Genomic DNA, 16,270 nt, shown 5'->3' with positions numbered 1-16,270 from the left:
CTTTTTTTTTACATGACGTTTGGCAAATACCTCCCCCCTAGACCCTGAGCTGATGGTACGGTCCAAAATGCGGAGTCATATAACTTGTTTGGATTTTTTTATTTATTTATTTTTTTACATAATCGTTTACAAACAGCATCCATCTCGCTCCCCCTGCGCTGGTCCAAAATGCGGAGTCTTGTGAATTGGCGTGTATTTATTAGCTTTTTGGTCGTTTTTTACCAACAAAATGTTGTCGAAGTGGAAATGTGCGGAGGGCTGACCAAGGTGAAGCGGGCTGATGAAGTTGTTCAGAAGATCTGCGATGCAGTGAGTAGAAAAAAGAGATTTTACACTCAAAACTTTGTGCGCACACAGGGACTGTGTTTCATATAGATGTTGCTGTCTTTGTTATTCAGATGAAATCTCTCGCAGAGCAGAAAACTGGGAGAAACTTCGAGGTTTTCACTGCAAAAAGCTACAAAACACAGCTCGTAGCTGGGACCAACTACTTCATTAAGGTAATGTTTGTAATGCATGCAGTGAGCACAGTGGCAACACTATAAAGCTATGAGGTCTTGCATATAACAAAATATCATCAATAAGAGCATTGACTGTAGATAATCTGATCTCTCAAGTGAAAACTCAAGCCACGATCAGTGTTGTTTTCCCCCCCCAGTAACTACCTCTACACTCTGCGTTTATGTGGTCATTTATATGGAGATTCATACAAAACTTAAACTGTTTTAAGTTTTCTAGCATCACTGCTGATGCTTTCAATCATTGAAAACACCCAAATTTTGGTTAAGTGCATTTAAATTTTTTGGAAGAATCCACAAATGAAAATGCATGTGCGCGTCACACTCCTGGTGTTAACGGACAAAACGAGCAGTTCCTGTACTTGCAGATGTTGACTTGTAATACACAACACCCCTAATGGGTTAAATAAAGAAGCATAAGCAGATATTTACTTGATAAACTGTCTCAGCCATGAACAGAGCTCAACAAATGTTGTGTTTGTGAACACTAGAACCATCGTGCACTCTATAAAGCTCTGGATTCCCCATTTCCACATGTTAGCATGTTGTTTGGCCCACAGCTGTGGCTTACATTACCACAGCTGTGATAAAATGAGCAGGAGTACTTCTATGTGCACATTAAGCATCTCCTTTAACTTTCCTTGTACTTCCTTGCAGGTCTATGTGGGAGGAGGCGAATATGTTCACCTCCGTGTTTACAAGAAACTCCCGGCTTATGGAGGAACGCTCGAGCTGACCGATCTGCAGCACCCCAAGAGTCAACATGACAGTATTGAGTACTTCTAATGGGAAAATGAACCAGCCAAAGCATCAGTGCCTACACCCTGTACTCTCATTGTAATCCATTAATAACCTGCCTCTTCATGAGGGGAAAGCTTTCCTTGTTTACATATAATAACATACTGCAGAAAATGGAAGACAAAGTGGATCATGTTTTATACAAAGTACTTAATTAAATGAATGAAGCAGATTTTTTTTCTGTTGTTGTTTCTGAGTTGTGAAATGTCTGCAGCCCCGGGAGTGGACTGTATTTGATTTGTCACATTGAAAGAGGGCCAGAAAATTACATAATCAGTAAAGCCAAACACACGTGCCTTTCCTAATATGGGCAATGTCTTTAGTAAAACTCAGCTGTACGCATGTCTCCAGGCTCTGAATTGAAGGATTTTAGCACACAATGTTATGTGTTTTCAAACTCACAAAATCATATTTTACATTCTTGTAGCAATAACCATGTGAGACTGAAGTTTAAATACTTTTCTTCCCCACATCCTGTGTGTAAGAGTCAATTATAGCATCATTTGGAGAGTTATATTTCATTTAGCATGTTATCCTTTTTGAACGCATATCTGAAGGGGACCTAAAATAAAGCACAGTTCAGTCAGAGGGTCTCTTATTGATTGAAATCAACTTTTCCTACTTTTAGGAGATAACTGAAAGTACACATGAAAGGTGGTCAGTAGGTTGTCAGCATTATTTTATTAGCAAATTTGACCATTAATCAGTGTTTCTTTTATCTTGTTACTGACGCTTGTCTTTGTTAATTACATCAATGTGAATTTTGTGGTTTGTTTTGTTCGACAAAGTATCGAGTCAGGTGTTGTACTTGGTTTTTCATAGGACAGCACAGAGTTCTGTGAAAAGTTTCTTTCTCACATGAGCTAGAGCTAAAGCAAAATCGTCAGGCCCATAAATGTTTTAAAAAGTGAATAAATAATATTATACAATAGTCAAGATGAACTGTAGCACATAAACATTTGATGATAGACTTTAAATATTTGACTTTTATTTGACATGTATTATGTTTATCCTGTAGACCAGAAACACTTCATCATTTGAATGACAAACTAAGCAAAAGATAAGAAAGAAGTACTGTGTCAGACTAAAAGAGTTGACTTTAGACTTAACTTGCTGTCGTCTGATCTTCAAGCTTACTGTATACCCATAAGGGTGGTATTTATGTTTTTAATTACATTTTTGAAAAAACAAAAAGAAAAACAAAAAGAAATAAATTTCCCTTAATGATATAAGCAGTAAATGACACTATAAATTTAACTGATCTTACTTACTGGATATTGTATGTTTCTGTCATGAGTCATGCTCTGAGTGCGTGCACCATGACGGCTCCACTCCGTCAGTCATTAAGAGTGCAAGCCTGGGAATGCTGGGCACCCCGTGGCTGGAATAAGAGAGCTGCACACTGAAGTGGGAAATGGCAGATATAGGCTGGTGGTGAGGAAAGTCCAGGACTGCCAGTGTGTGTTCAGATACCTGTAAGTATATTGATTACTGCAGTGTGTGTTATTGATGGTAAGAGTTCTGGTGATGTTGATTATGAACACAACTGCATCTTGTATTTCTTTAATCAGTGTTTTGCAGTTATCTTATAAATGTGAAAGCATTGTGACATGTACAGCATTTTGGATAAAGTCGCTGCTCTTTGGACGGCCTCAATGCTGCGTGTGTATAATGTAATTAGCACCATAGTGCTGTGTGCACCAGAATAGTTGCAGCTGTCAACCTTACGGTAAGTTGGTGGCAGAGCAGTGGGGAAGGCTAAAGTAACTGTGTGTGTGTGTAGATTATATAAATGAAAATATAAATCATATAAACTGTATAATTAATTAATTAATTAATGTATTATTTTAAAATTCCCCTCTCGCCCCTGTGGACTGTCTATCCTTCCAGCTCAGGTCCTCCACCAGAGGCCTGGGATCTTGAGGGTCCTGTGCAGTATCCTGCTGTTCAGGACAGAGATCTCAGATGTTGTTCCAGGATTTCCTGGAGCCACTCGCCTAGCTTGGGAGTCACTGCACCTAGTGCTCCGATTACCACTGGGACCACTGTTACCTTCACCGTCCACATCTTCTCGAGCTCTTCTCTAAGCCCTTGGTACTTCTCAAGCTTCTTGTGTTCCCACTTGTTACAGGATCTAATCTCGATATCTTTCTGCATAGGGACAAACTCTGCAAAAGCTGTCCTATCGATACATCAATCAGCATAGCGTCTATGTCTTTTCCAGACTTTGATCCTACAATCCAGCTGCTAAAGGCAGAGTCTGCATTCATTGCTAAACATAAAATTTCTCCTCAGGCTCATGCTTAGTGCACATATCGCTGACGTCAGTGCTAATGGGCCTGATGCATCATCTGGGCAGAGCACCACTGGCAAAATCATCCTGCAAACTTTAACTGCAAATCTTTAGCAGACTGCTTACGGTTTCTAAATGCAGACAGTGAGCGGAAACGGTCTTCTTGTGGTGTCGTGTTCCTCTGGTGTCAAGTTTGAAGTTGCCGTATGGCACAGGCCCTATCCACATCAGTTAAATCTAGCATGCTTGGAGCATATGATCGCTGCACCAGGGTCCATGCTCACAGGAGATACTAAGTAGGCACCAATCAGGCACTGGATTGTCAGTACCTGGGGTACCTGAAGCTCAAAACCAGAGTCAATAGCAGAATAAGCTATTTGGCTTTGGCAGAGAAGATCTGGCAATATTTTATGGGCATAATCCACATACTCACCTCTGCTGCTCAACACAGGAATACATTTTCCTTACAAACATGGCACCATTTAAGGGAAAATGAACAGACTTTCCCATAGCATAAGATTTATTGCCAAGAAGAAGTGTGACAGCAAAGAAATGATTGCTCAAATATAAGTTTCTTTACTTTTTCTATGAAGTTTATATGTTTATAAAAATAAAGTAAATCATCTGCTCTAAACACGTTTATATAGACTCAAGATTCATTTTACAGTTTTCTTGAAAATGTGTTTTTGGGGCGTTTTGCAAAACTAAGTTTCCTCAGTCACACACTTTTTTCACTTCAGTTAAAAAAAACTTGCAGATCTGGCATATTGATCTATCTAAGGTTTGATAGCTTATCTCTGGACAGTCAGCTTAAAGAAGAATTTCCAAAGTTCATGGTATTTATTTAAGATAATTTTTGACACATAAATTATTTTTATAAGACATTTATCACGACTACAGACTGACAGAACTACGAGAAACACCTTTTAGTTATCGTCCTTTTTAGTGGTCTGAAAAGTTCATATGAAAGCATAGGTTTATCTGTTTTAAAGACTCAGATAATTTAAGACAATTACACAAGTAGATATTTCAAGAAGACAGTGTAAGCAAACATTTAGGGGCTGTGGTTTCACATGTTGCTCCTCCTATCACGCGTTAGAGTCACCTTCCAGTAAGTTTCCGGGTCACTTACCCAGTATATGTACTGGGACTGGCACCAGTATGTTTGAGACACATAAAACCAGAAAACTGTCTCCTCTGTTTATTTCAGCAGACTTTCACAATGGATGCCATAAAATGTGGAGGATTCTCGAAGGTGAAAGACGCTGATGAGGAAATTCAGACAATCTGTGATGAGGTGAGCTTCTTCATAACATTCAGACTCACATATTAAACAGACACATCAACTCTGTGCTCTGCATTTTACGTTGTTTTACTTTTATTTTGTCCATACACAGGTTAAGTGTCAAGTAGAGGAAAAAAGAAATGAAGCATATGCCGTGTTCAAAGCTGTTCAGTACAAGAGTCAAGTGGTGCAAGGAATCAACTATGACATCAAGGTAATTAAAAGTGTGACATCATACATGACAGTGATTATTAATGGAAGAAAATAAAGAAAGTGTTTATGGACTGAGTTACTTGTGGGATCCAGATGAACTGTTGAACAGATTGAAGATCTTCAGTGTTCAACAAATACAAGTTTCCTCTGGTTTGACTGCAGGTTCATGTGGGAGGATCCAGCTACCTTCATCTGCGGGTCTGGAAGAAGCTTCCATGTTATGGAGGAGAAGCCGTAGTTACTGGTGTGGAAGACCATCATGACAAAGATCCCATCCAACCTTTTTAATGAATCACACTTTGTATTTCAGCTGCTCTCTGCCTCCAAGCTGCTGCCTCATGTGCTGTTTTATTATCCTGAAAGAAAAAACTGCAATAATGCTCCTTCAAAAGTTGAAGTTATAATCAATATATTAAAAATCTTTATTTCTACACATATATAACTGACTGGAGTTCATCATTTGAAACATTAAAAGTTGAATTCTGTAAAAAACTAAATGATTGTGATCGTTGATTTCTTGCTAGTTATTAACTTTTACCATTGCATTTACCATCATTGCAGCTACTGATGATTTTTTGATTTTCATATTTGCTTCATCTATAATAACTCCAGGCCTCGAGGGCCGGTGTCCCGCAACTTTTAAATATCAGCCTGGGTCAACACACCTGAATCAAATGATTAGTTCATTATCAGGCTTCTGGAGAACTTCAAGACATGTTGAGGAGGTAATTTAGCCATTTAAACCAGCTCTGATGGATCAAGGACACATCTAAAACCTGCAGGACACCGGCCCTCGAGGCCTGGAGTTCGACACCTGTGCACTAGAGGTAGGTGGATCGATACCAAGCTTTCGGCCCTCCTTCTCACTGTGAAAGCAAAATGTAAAGGAGTCTTTTGTTTTTCCCTCCTCTACCTTCCAACAGTAACAGAGTTTTATCTGCAGCGGTACGATTGCAGGATGAACAGAAGAGGGCACCGATGCAACACTGAACTGGATGCAGTGAAGGAAAGAGGTGGCTCTCTATACACTGATAGAGAAGTCTTTGTGGTTTATGTCATCCACTGAGGGAGTTTAGAAGGAAAGCCCAGGAGGAGCGGTTTCCAATTTGTGAGTCCCAACAGCTTTGAGGCATAGCTAATCCTCAGGCATTAAAAAGTCCTTCAAATGAAACTATCTCAGAAGAGAAAAAAGATTGAACTTGAAGGGAGTCAGAAAGCCATGGCTTCATTTTAAGGATTCATGAGGGTTTGATTTGGAAACATAAATTGGCACTAACTGCAACTGTACACAGTATATCACAACCATGACTGTGGTGATCCCACACTAACCTGATAAGATAAGCATTTGCTGCACACCTTATCAAAAAGAAGCCTTCATTTCCTTTTAATATCATACACCATCAGCCAATTGATGTGAGTTTTTAAAATGCACATGTAGTATATGATTTATTAGTACTCACTATGACACAAAAAAGGAAAATTATCCTAATTTTTTATGAATATTTGAAGCAGGAAAAGCAAAAACATCAAAGCTTACAGGAGGACGGGAAAAGGCAAAACTTCGCTACAGAAATATCCTGTCCTTCCAAACATGTCCTTTGCAAAAATATTTTCACTCTCTGTTTCCGGAGGTGCCCGCCCTTTGCAAAAGCACCCAGTTTCTGTCCTCACAAAGACAGAAGCACATGAATACACCCACAAATTCACAAAAGGTCAGAGCACGCACACTCTCGCAGACATGCCCTCACTCTGCCATTTCAATCATCCCACTGTAATAAAACTGTCCACAGACACACACACACACCTCTTTTCCGTTGTCCTCCACTATGAAGAGCAGGTTGGTGCTGTCAGTCACGGTGAAGGTGAAGCGGTATTTGAGCGAGTTGGAGCCGTCGTGGTTGTAGCTGATGCGGTTCTGGTCGATGTCGTCCATGGTGAAGCTGCTTATCTGTCGGTAGTGTTGGCCGCTGATGGTGCGCTTGATGGTGCTGTGTCGAGGAGCCTGGATGACGCTGAAGACGATGGACTCCGCCTGGAGGAAGGTGGTGTAATAGGAGGGAAAATGCAGGGAAAGGAAGGACGGCTCAATGATATCGCCTGCAATGTCTCCCTAGGATGAAGCTACATAAAGAAGCAGTGTTGGTTCTGCACAACCAACAAACCAGCAAATAGTGAGAACTCAAATTCAGGAATCAGCTTCAAAATATCTATAGTGGCGAACCTTAACATCACTTTTGGGTGTTACTCTCTAAAATTCTACAATAAGGCAGTAGAAAATAAATCTTCAAGTTTTTACTGAGAATTACAGATTTATGGGATTAACAGTGTTGGATTATCCCTTAAACCGGCTGCTTAGTTTAGCCAGCTTAGGTAATCATCTCAAAATAAACATTCAGAGGTCCAGCTCTTTTCTAAACTGGTATCTGTACTGCTTTGGGATGATTCCAAACATGATGCCAATTAGTTCACAAATCATACCAAGCTTCAAAGATATGATCTGTTTATATTGTGCAGCTCATAAAGAGAATTTGATGCCTAAAGAAGGAAAAAGGCAAATAAGCTCATTTAAATTACTTCATACATATTATTAACTCTACAATATATGCAGCAGAGGATGGATAACATCCAACATTTGCTTTAGTTTCGCCTTAATTAAAGAAGTATGAGTGTGCATGATGAAGAAATCAGTCCTTCAATGCTGTATTTTGACCTCAGTTACACATTTGAAAAGTTTTTGTTTTGTTTTACTTTAAGACCTTCTGAAGTGCTCAAAGCGTCTCTGTTGTAGTTCCCGCCACAGAAGGTGACACCTGATTCTTGTCATGATGTCACGCATATACTGTAATTAAAGCTGTGAAAGATTTGCAGAAACGTATGTAGCCAGTGTGTTACCTCTGTGTCTGCATCGGTGGCTTTCAGCTCAAACTCAGTGATGGTCTTCCTCACACCCTCCTGCACCCTCATGCCAGGGACCTGAAGAAGAGGCAGGGAGTCCTCCACAGGCTTGATAGTGATGTAGAAAGTCTGAGCAACCTGAAGACAAAGAACAATAATAAGATGATGAAACAACCTATGAGCGATACACATATGTGTAACCAAAACTACATCCTGCCATCAACTTCCTACTTTTCACTGAGAACTTTCTCAACAATTCAGCAAATAGAAAAGTCTCATTGTGATGAAAAAGTTTAACCCCAAAGGGCTACACAACTTCACCAAGCACCACAGTGGCCACAAAGCTTCCACACATTGCAGTCAGCCAGGCGTGAAGGTCAAATGACCTTTTTCACATGTTTACTCGAGTCCTTGTGATCCTCATTAGTTTGAATTAGCAAGGCAGATTTATGCATGAGGAGACCGGGACAGGAAGCTGCTACTTTCCCGCTGTTATAAAAGCTGTAGAGTTTGTTAGTTTTCACATTTCTTTCATATCTTTCATTTTAATGACATAGTTAAGGGTTTTTTTTAATTTTATTTAAGCTAAGCGTTTAAGTGATCAGAAAACTTTTCTTTCTTAATTCCTGTTAACAGCTTGTTTTCTGCACCATTTAAGGTTGTTCCCTGCACTTGGGATTAAAGGTCCCTCTTTGGACACACAAGGACTGTTGACTTATTTCTTGGCCAAAATGGGAACAAAGTTATTTTTAAAACCCAATTAGTCTTTAGGAAGAACAAATAATATTTCAGAGCTTCTGTTGTAGTCAGTAGATATCTGCATCTAGACCTCCTTCATGAATGAATTTTAAAACATGTTAAGCTACCAGGTATCGTAAAAATCTTCTGCCATTCACCTCATTTGTCCCGTCGGACACGGTGAAGGAGAACTGGTCGGCATGTTTCTCTTCTTCACTGGTGTGGACGTACTGGATGCTGCGTGATGCCAGGTCAGCCTGCGTGAAGGTGCTGATCCTAGTGCCTAAAGAGATGAATTCTTCTGCGTCTCTTTCCATTATACATGTGTTGTCTTATCCTTCATATTTTGTTGTGACATGTGTTTGTAAGACACCATGGCATTTTCTGGCCACACACTGAGTTTGTTTCCTCAATTTGGCTCTTATCAAATTTACAAGGGGATAAAACTAAACTGAGACTAAAGTTAAACTGAAATAACAATGCTTCTCTTTACTCTGTGTTGCCTCTGAAGATTAAAACCCAGTGGGAAACATAATCAGGTTTGTCTGCAACAATCCAGCATCACTCAGCGTGAAACTAAAGGTGACTGTCTTAAAAACAAGAACCAGATTTTTTTGCTTTCCAGGAGTTCTGTTATCCTTGCTTATTGTGGATCCAAAGACCTGATACAGCCGTTTGTAAGACAACACATTTATGGTTATTCCTGACATACAAAGTGTGCAACAGACACATTACATAGTTATCTATGATGTGCATTAATGAGGAAAAGACTTAGACTTAGAGCTTTTTATTGTGATTGTGATGTTTCTTGCACAGCAAAATTGGGTAGCTTGACCACAAAGGTGCAAAAGTAAGAAGAAGAGAAACCAATATACAACAAAGGGGGGAAATAAATAAATAAATAAATACAATAAAATAAAATAAAAAGCAATGTATATGTATACATATATGTGAGTGAAACTATATACATGGTGTATGTGTAAGAAATATTGAAAGAGAAACATTGTGGGTCTGTATACAAGGGCAGTTATATAATGTAATAAACAAATAAGGGTGGAGGGGCTATGGTCATTTAGGGTGGAGATGGTAGTTCTTCTGAATTCCCACTTTCATTGATTTCCAGCTGTGATATTTCATTTTCCAACATTTGCACATTGAAAAGTTTAACAAACCCATAATACTATCATATAAATTGCAATATTAAACAAAACAAGGAGTCAAACAGAAAAACAAACAAACTGATAGGTTCATAGCATAAACCTATTTGCTGGAACGTTGAAGACAATGTAATTACACAGCAAGCAAGACACAAGTAGGCAACGTTCTTTGTTTCCGTGCACGGGAGAGAACCGGACAAGCGCCGTTCCTTCGCTTGACCCCAGTTGCTCTCGTCCACTCACCTGTACACTGCTCTTTAATTGAGGTTACATGAATATGCATAGGGTCATTAACATATGACGTATACATACACACAAAGAGTACCTTGCCTGTGCGTTGTGTAAGTGTGTGTGTGTGTGTGTGTGTACCTGTGAAGACTCCCCAACGCTGGTGCCAGGAGTCTAACGGTCCATCTAAACAAAAGGCTCTTATACTTAACCAGATACAGAGTAGGTGTCCTCCTATACCATAAATCAGTAAGAGTAGATATAACCTTTCTCCTGACCTTAAGTTGTGTGTGCATGCCAGAACACTCTGGAATGCACACAAAGTTTGCAGACTATTAAGGATCAAACCTCTATCAATCTACAACTAAGCATATATAAGTAGATATTTCTAAGCATAAATGACAATCAACAATATAAATCTAACACAAACCAAAAATGGTTTTAAATCCTGATTTGTATCAGCTACCAGTTAACCTATATTAGTTCCTTTGAGATTAATCAAAGTTTCCTTTAGTTGTTGTTCTAACTGTCTGATCAATACAATCGATAGAACTCCACTCAGTTCTATCGATTTAATTTAGCCTCATTCAGTCCACCCAATGCTTTCACTCACTGTATGCACAAACTGGTTATGATACCCAGTAACACTTCAACGAGTTACCAATACAACTCAAACAAAATGAATTTGTCTTGAAAGATGCTATATAAATAAAACTGTACTTTTACTTACTTTCTTTACTCACTTTTTTTCTTTCTTTCTTTTTTTTTTTTTTACAAAAGTAACAGGGATTGAAACTTTATTGGTAATTTTCCAAGCAAAAAATGTATCCTCATTCAAAAGTCATGTAAGAACCTCACTGGCTTACGGAATGTTGATGTTATTTAAAAAAATTCATACAAAAATATGACCTCATTCAAAATGTCATGTGACAACCTCATGGCTTATGGAATTCTGATGTCACGGGCTTCTAAAGCTTTGATCCTTTGAAGCTTTGATCCTCAAAATCCTTAAATAGGGGTGAGGATGTACAACTTTTAGTCCGTTACTTGCAGCACTTATGTCAGCAGCGTTCAAACATTCACCAGTAAAGCATTTCGAAACCTTTGGATCCTTTTCGTAGTCACGGTAAACAACTCCAACATGTCTCCGAAAAAGCAAGAAAGACAAGAAGCTGACCCCAGCTCTATTCCATGGTATGAGTCCCTAGACCCTTATATGAGCTCTCTACCTTGGATGAACAGGTAGAATTAGAGGAACAGCGATTGGAAGAAATGCAGAATGAAAATCTCATGAACAGAGAGAAGATTAAGATCCTGACGGAAGAAAATGAGAGAAAGAGCGCTGAATTAGAAAAATTATCCTACCAGCTTCAAGAAAAAGAAGGTATTGAGGAGAAACAATGGGCTCTCCAAGATAAGAAGAATCAGGTGCTCCAAGAAAAGATGGATGAAGCTCTGGAAAAAATTAAAGATCTGCTCCAAAAGGAGAAAAAAGAGAGCATAAAACAGGAAACCATGGTCAGGAAGAATCAGGAGCTCCAAGAAGAGCTTGATGAAGCTCTGGAGAAACTTAGAGAAATCCACCAAGAAGAGAAACAACAGGCCGAGCAGAGAGACATGCAGCGCAAACTCCAAGCCATGGAGGAAAAATACAAAGCGCTGCAGGTAAAGCATGACAAAACTCTGCACAAAAATCAACAGTTGCTTCAAGACAAGAAGCAAATGGAAATGAAACAGAAGGAAATGGACTCCAAGCATGACGAGATGGAGGAAAAACACAGACTGCTCCAAATCAAGCTTGAGAAAACAGTGCACAGAAATAAAGAGTTCATTGAAGAGAGAGAGCAACAAGAAATCCTCGAGAAAGAAACGGACTCCAAGTTTGAAGTCTTGGAAGAAAAACTGAAAATGCTGCAAATAACTCTTGAGGAAACACTGCTCAAAAATACAGAGATGCTTCACGAGAATGACCAACAAAAAATACAAAAGGAAGAAATGGATTGCAAGCTGAGGAACATCGAGAAACAAAATGAAGGCTTGCAAGTTATGCTTGATGAAGCTCTGGAGAGAAATAAAGAGATTCTCCAAGACAAGAAACAAGAGCCCGAAGAGCAGAGAGACCTGCAGAGCAAACTCCAAGCCATGGAGGAAAAATGCAAAGCTCTGCAGGTGAAACATGATAAAACTCTGCACAAAAATCAACAGTTGCTTCAAGACAAGAAGCAAATGGAAATGAAGCAGAAGGAAATGGACTCCAAGCTTGACGAGATGGAGGAAAAACACAGACTGCTCCAAATCAAGCTTGAGAAAACAGTGCACAGAAATAAAGAGTTCATTGAAGAGAGAGAGCAACAAGAAATCCTCGAGAAAGAAACGGACTCCAAGTTTGAAGTCTTGGAAGAAAAACTGAAAATGCTGCAAGTAACTCTTGAGGAAACACTGCTCAAAAATACAGAGATGCTTCACGAGAATGACCAACAAAAAATACAAAAGGAAGAAATGGATTGCAGGCTGAGGAACATCGAGAAACAAAATAGAGGCTTGCAAGTAATGCTTTATGAAGCTCTGGAAAGGAATAAAAAGTTCCTTTACGAGAAAGACCAATGGAAAATACATCAGCAAGAAATGGATTGCAAGCTGAGGCACATCGAGAAACAAAATAGAGGCTTGCAAGTAATGCTTGATGAAGCTCTGGAAAGAAATAAAGAGTTGCTTCACGACAAAGACCAACAGAAAATACATCAGCAAGAAATGGAGTGCAAGCTGAGGAACATCGAGAAACAAAATGAAGGCTTGCAAGTTATGCTTGATGAAGCTCTGGAGAGAAATAAAGAGATTCTCCAAGACAAGAAACAAGAGCCCGAAGAGCAGAGAGACCTGCAGAGCAAACTCCAAGCCATGGAGGAAAAATGCAAAGCTCTGCAGGTGAAACATGATAAAACTCTGCACAAAAATCGACAGTTGCTTCAAGACAAGAAGCAAATGGAAATGAAGCAGAAGGAAATGGACTCCAAGCTTGACGAGATGGAGGAAAAACACAGACTGCTCCAAATCAAGCTCGATAAAAAAGTGCACAGAAATAAGGAGTTCATTGAAGAGAGAGAGCAACAAGAAATGCTCGAGAAAGAAACGGACCGCAAGTTAGAAGTCTTGGAGGAAAAATGCAAAATGCTCCAAATAACTCTTGAGGAACACTCCTCAAAAATAAAGAGCTGCTTCAAGAAAAAGACCAACAGAAAATACAACAGGAAGAAGAAAATTTTATTCTCCTGAAGAAAAATCTAACACTCCAAGAATTGTATAACGAAACGAGGTACAAAACATCTGTACTGGAAGGAGAAAAGAAAAAAATGGAAAAACAATGCTCAGCGATGCAGAGTAGCATCAATGAAATGCTGAGAAAAAATACCGAACTTGAAGAACTTTCTAAGACCTTGAAGTCCAAAAACACTGAAATCCAGGCGCAAAAGCAAGAACAACAGAAAACACATAAAGACCTGCAGTGTAGACTTCAAGAAATCCAGAAGAGAAACCAGCAGCTGGAAGACATGCACACAGATGTGCACAAGGCAAAGCGAATAGAGGAGGCAACAGTTAAAGAACTGCAAGACAAGCTTAAAGAAAAACAAGAACAATTAGAAGACATGGTGAAAAGATGCAGCAAACTTGAGAAAGAAAACACAGAAACAATGGATGAGCTGAAAACCCTCATCCTTGAGAAAAAAGTGCTCGTGGAACATTGTCTGAAAAGAAGAGAAAACGTTTCCACTGGTTCTGGAGAAGGGACACTGCTGCTTCTCACCTGATGTAACCATGTCTTCCTCCGCCTCTATTCCAGCTTAATTTTCCCCCTTCCCCTTCCCCTCCCTCCTTTTTCTTTTTTCACCCTCACCCCCGACCAGTCCCGGCAGTTGACTGCCCCCTCCTGAGCCTGGTTCTGCCATAGGTTTCTCCTTTAAGTGTCTTTCACTTTAAAAGGAGTTTTTCCTATCCACTGTCGCCTGGTGCTTGCTCAGAGGGATTGTTGGGGTTTTCTCTTCTCTCTCTTTCCTTCTTTCTATCCCCCCTTTCCCCCTTCCCCTTCCCCTCCCTCCTTTTTCTTTTTTCACCCTCACCCCCGACCAGTCCCGGCAGTTGACTGCCCCCTCCTGAGCCTGGTTCTGCCATAGGTTTCTCCTTTAAGTGTCTTTCACTTTAAAAGGAGTTTTTCCTATCCACTGTCGCCTGGTGCTTGCTCAGAGGGGATTGTTGGGGTTTTCTCTCTTCTCTCTCTTTCCTTCTTTTTATTCCTCTTTTTACCTCTTTTCCCCCCTTCTACCTTTTTTTTTTACCCAATAAACACAATTGGCAATTACATGTGTTTGAAAAATGTCTTCATTCAACAATAATTCATCTTAGGTATAAAAACAAGAAGTGGGTAATAGCTGCATGTGTGTTTGTGTGTGTGCATAATATACATACTTGTATCCAGAAGGAATTAATACTAGATGGGTAGAGAGGTTTTAAAGACTAGAAATGTAAACATGTGAGTCCTGTCTTGAAATAAAATCTATAATTCCATATATTCCTATCTATTCCAAACAACTGTAGTAAGTAACAAAGTTTCATATTTGTCTTTCACTTTGACTCTTAATTTATTAACCATGAACAAGAGGTCAGAGGTCAAATGTGGCATGATACCTTTAATCTTTATATGACACTTTCTGTATGTAGACCAGAGATGGGCGATAATGCATAATTTGATTACTTTTTTCAAGTAACGAGTAAAGTAAGGGATTACTATTGCAAAAAAGGTAATTAGATTACTGTTACTTTCCTGTAAGCATGCTGCGGTACTGCGTTACTAATTTGATGTGATTTCGTTGCGCGAGTGTCTCATGACAATGACGTAAGCGAGTGCGGCATTCGTGGCAACAGCTGTGTGCAGATCAAAAATAGATAATATAACGAGTGCGGGAGAGAGTATGACCGTGCAGCGTTTAAAGCTTGGAAGTACTGACCTTACTTTGAGTTTGATTCCGTAAAAAGTGACAAACATTAGCGTCTGATGTTCACTGCGTGGGAAGAAAACGTCTTTTTACAGCGATAAAACCCCTTAACTTCAAAGCAAGCACCGAGCACGCTGCCATGGGAATGCGAAATTCACAGAGAAACTCCAAGATTCTTCCACTGACATGCGACACACCTGCATCAGGGCAAACCTCCGCCTGCCCCACTCCTGCTAAGCAGGGGGAAATAGAGCAACAGGACCGCTGAGTCTTTGATTTGATTTATTTTCTGCTGTGTTTTACATGCATTTATTTGAAAGAGTGAGTGTAAACACAAAAACTATTTTATTTTATGTGCTGGAATGTGCAGAAAATAGGTTCAAATGTTAAACAAATTTCAGTAAAGCAACAGGATTACTTTGGGGGGGGTAATCAGTAATTAGTTACTGATTACTTTTTCAAGTAACTTGACCAACAGTGATTGTGATTGCTTTGGTTGCAATCAGATTGCCATGGTCACCTGCAGTTTGCATGTAGGATGCCAACTACTCACCAAGTGGTGGAAAAAGTTTGGTTTGGTTTGTCTTTCATCTTTACTTTTGCGCTCTCCTGTGTCTCATTGTCTAATCAGCCCCTTGTGCATTTGTGATCCCGCCCTTCCCTCTGCTTTGCCTCACAAACAGCATGCACGCCTGACTTGACTGCAGGATAAAATAAATAAGGTCAGTGTAAAAAGAAAAGGAGCAGAGAGAAGAATACATTTAAAGTCCCCCATCAAACAAAGATTATCAGTAAACCTGGCTTTGGCAGCGTTTGGGAGAACAATTCATCCCAAATTAAATCAAAGTATTAAAATCAGATTCTTATCCTGGTAAAAGGGAGAAAGGATGGACTATAGCAGAGGAGCTGAAAAAAGCTGAGATTTATGTAGAATAAGAACAACACTGGAGTTTATATCAGGAGGTGTGAAAAAGTGATATAGTTTGAAAGATTGAAGAAAGGATAGAAAAGATGAGAGAACGCAAAGAAGTCATCAGAGGCAGTACGGCAGGAAGAGATATGGACAGAGAGCTTCCCTGTAGTCACATCTGAGAGGGTGCAATAACCAGAAAAGTGAAAAAGGTGAGAAAATAAAAGGCTAAAAAAAGAGCTGCAAA

At 39.5% G+C, this 16,270-nt stretch overlaps 4 protein-coding genes across 8 annotated transcripts; 3 read left to right on the top strand and 1 right to left on the bottom strand.

Moving 5' to 3' along the window:
* The first annotated feature begins 104 nt into the window (after nt 1-104).
* Nucleotides 105-1,902, top strand: LOC100690818 (cystatin-B). The gene is made up of 3 exons (XM_019363146.2): nt 105-309; nt 399-500; nt 1,176-1,902. The coding sequence occupies exons 1-3, from the start codon at nt 169-171 to the stop codon at nt 1,302-1,304; spliced, it is 372 nt and encodes a 123-aa protein (XP_019218691.1). The 5' UTR covers nt 105-168; the 3' UTR covers nt 1,305-1,902.
* Nucleotides 1,903-2,634: 732 nt separating this feature from the next.
* On the top strand, nt 2,635-5,417 carry LOC106097837 (cystatin-B). 3 transcript variants are annotated; one of them, XM_019363150.2, is made up of 4 exons: nt 2,635-2,791; nt 4,823-4,906; nt 5,007-5,108; nt 5,270-5,417. In XM_019363150.2, exons 2-4 carry the CDS (start codon nt 4,832-4,834, stop codon nt 5,393-5,395), a joined length of 303 nt encoding a protein of 100 aa, XP_019218695.1. In that variant the 5' UTR covers nt 2,635-2,791; nt 4,823-4,831; the 3' UTR covers nt 5,396-5,417. The 3 variants fall into 3 exon arrangements, with proteins under 3 accessions (XP_019218695.1, XP_019218694.1, XP_025765877.1); XM_019363149.2 differs by having other exon boundaries at nt 4,820-4,906; XM_025910092.1 differs by lacking the exon at nt 2,635-2,791 and adding an exon at nt 3,392-3,410.
* Nucleotides 5,330-9,365, bottom strand: LOC109203569 (extracellular matrix protein FRAS1). 3 transcript variants are annotated; one of them, XM_019363137.2, is made up of 4 exons: nt 8,899-9,365; nt 8,000-8,140; nt 6,912-7,217; nt 5,330-5,463 (listed from the first exon to the last, which is right to left on the bottom strand). In XM_019363137.2, exons 1-4 carry the CDS (start codon nt 9,055-9,057, stop codon nt 5,392-5,394), a joined length of 678 nt encoding a protein of 225 aa, XP_019218682.1. In that variant the 5' UTR covers nt 9,058-9,365; the 3' UTR covers nt 5,330-5,391. The 3 variants fall into 3 exon arrangements, with proteins under 3 accessions (XP_019218682.1, XP_019218684.1, XP_019218683.1); XM_019363139.2 differs by having other exon boundaries at nt 6,912-7,139; XM_019363138.2 differs by having other exon boundaries at nt 5,392-5,476.
* A 1,713-nt stretch (nt 9,366-11,078) lies between these two features.
* On the top strand, nt 11,079-13,398 carry LOC109203484 (trichohyalin-like). Its single transcript, XM_019362860.2, has one exon. The coding sequence runs from the start codon at nt 11,398-11,400 to the stop codon at nt 13,396-13,398; it is 2,001 nt and encodes a 666-aa protein (XP_019218405.1). The 5' UTR covers nt 11,079-11,397.
* The last annotated feature ends 2,872 nt before the right edge of the window (nt 13,399-16,270 follow it).

The sequence above is a fragment of the Oreochromis niloticus genome, linkage group LG9, assembly GCF_001858045.2.
Source record: "Oreochromis niloticus isolate F11D_XX linkage group LG9, O_niloticus_UMD_NMBU, whole genome shotgun sequence".
NCBI lineage: Eukaryota > Metazoa > Chordata > Actinopteri > Cichliformes > Cichlidae > Oreochromis > Oreochromis niloticus.
Note: the sequence above shows the minus strand (reverse complement) of the source record. Positions and strands in the feature narration are given on the sequence as shown.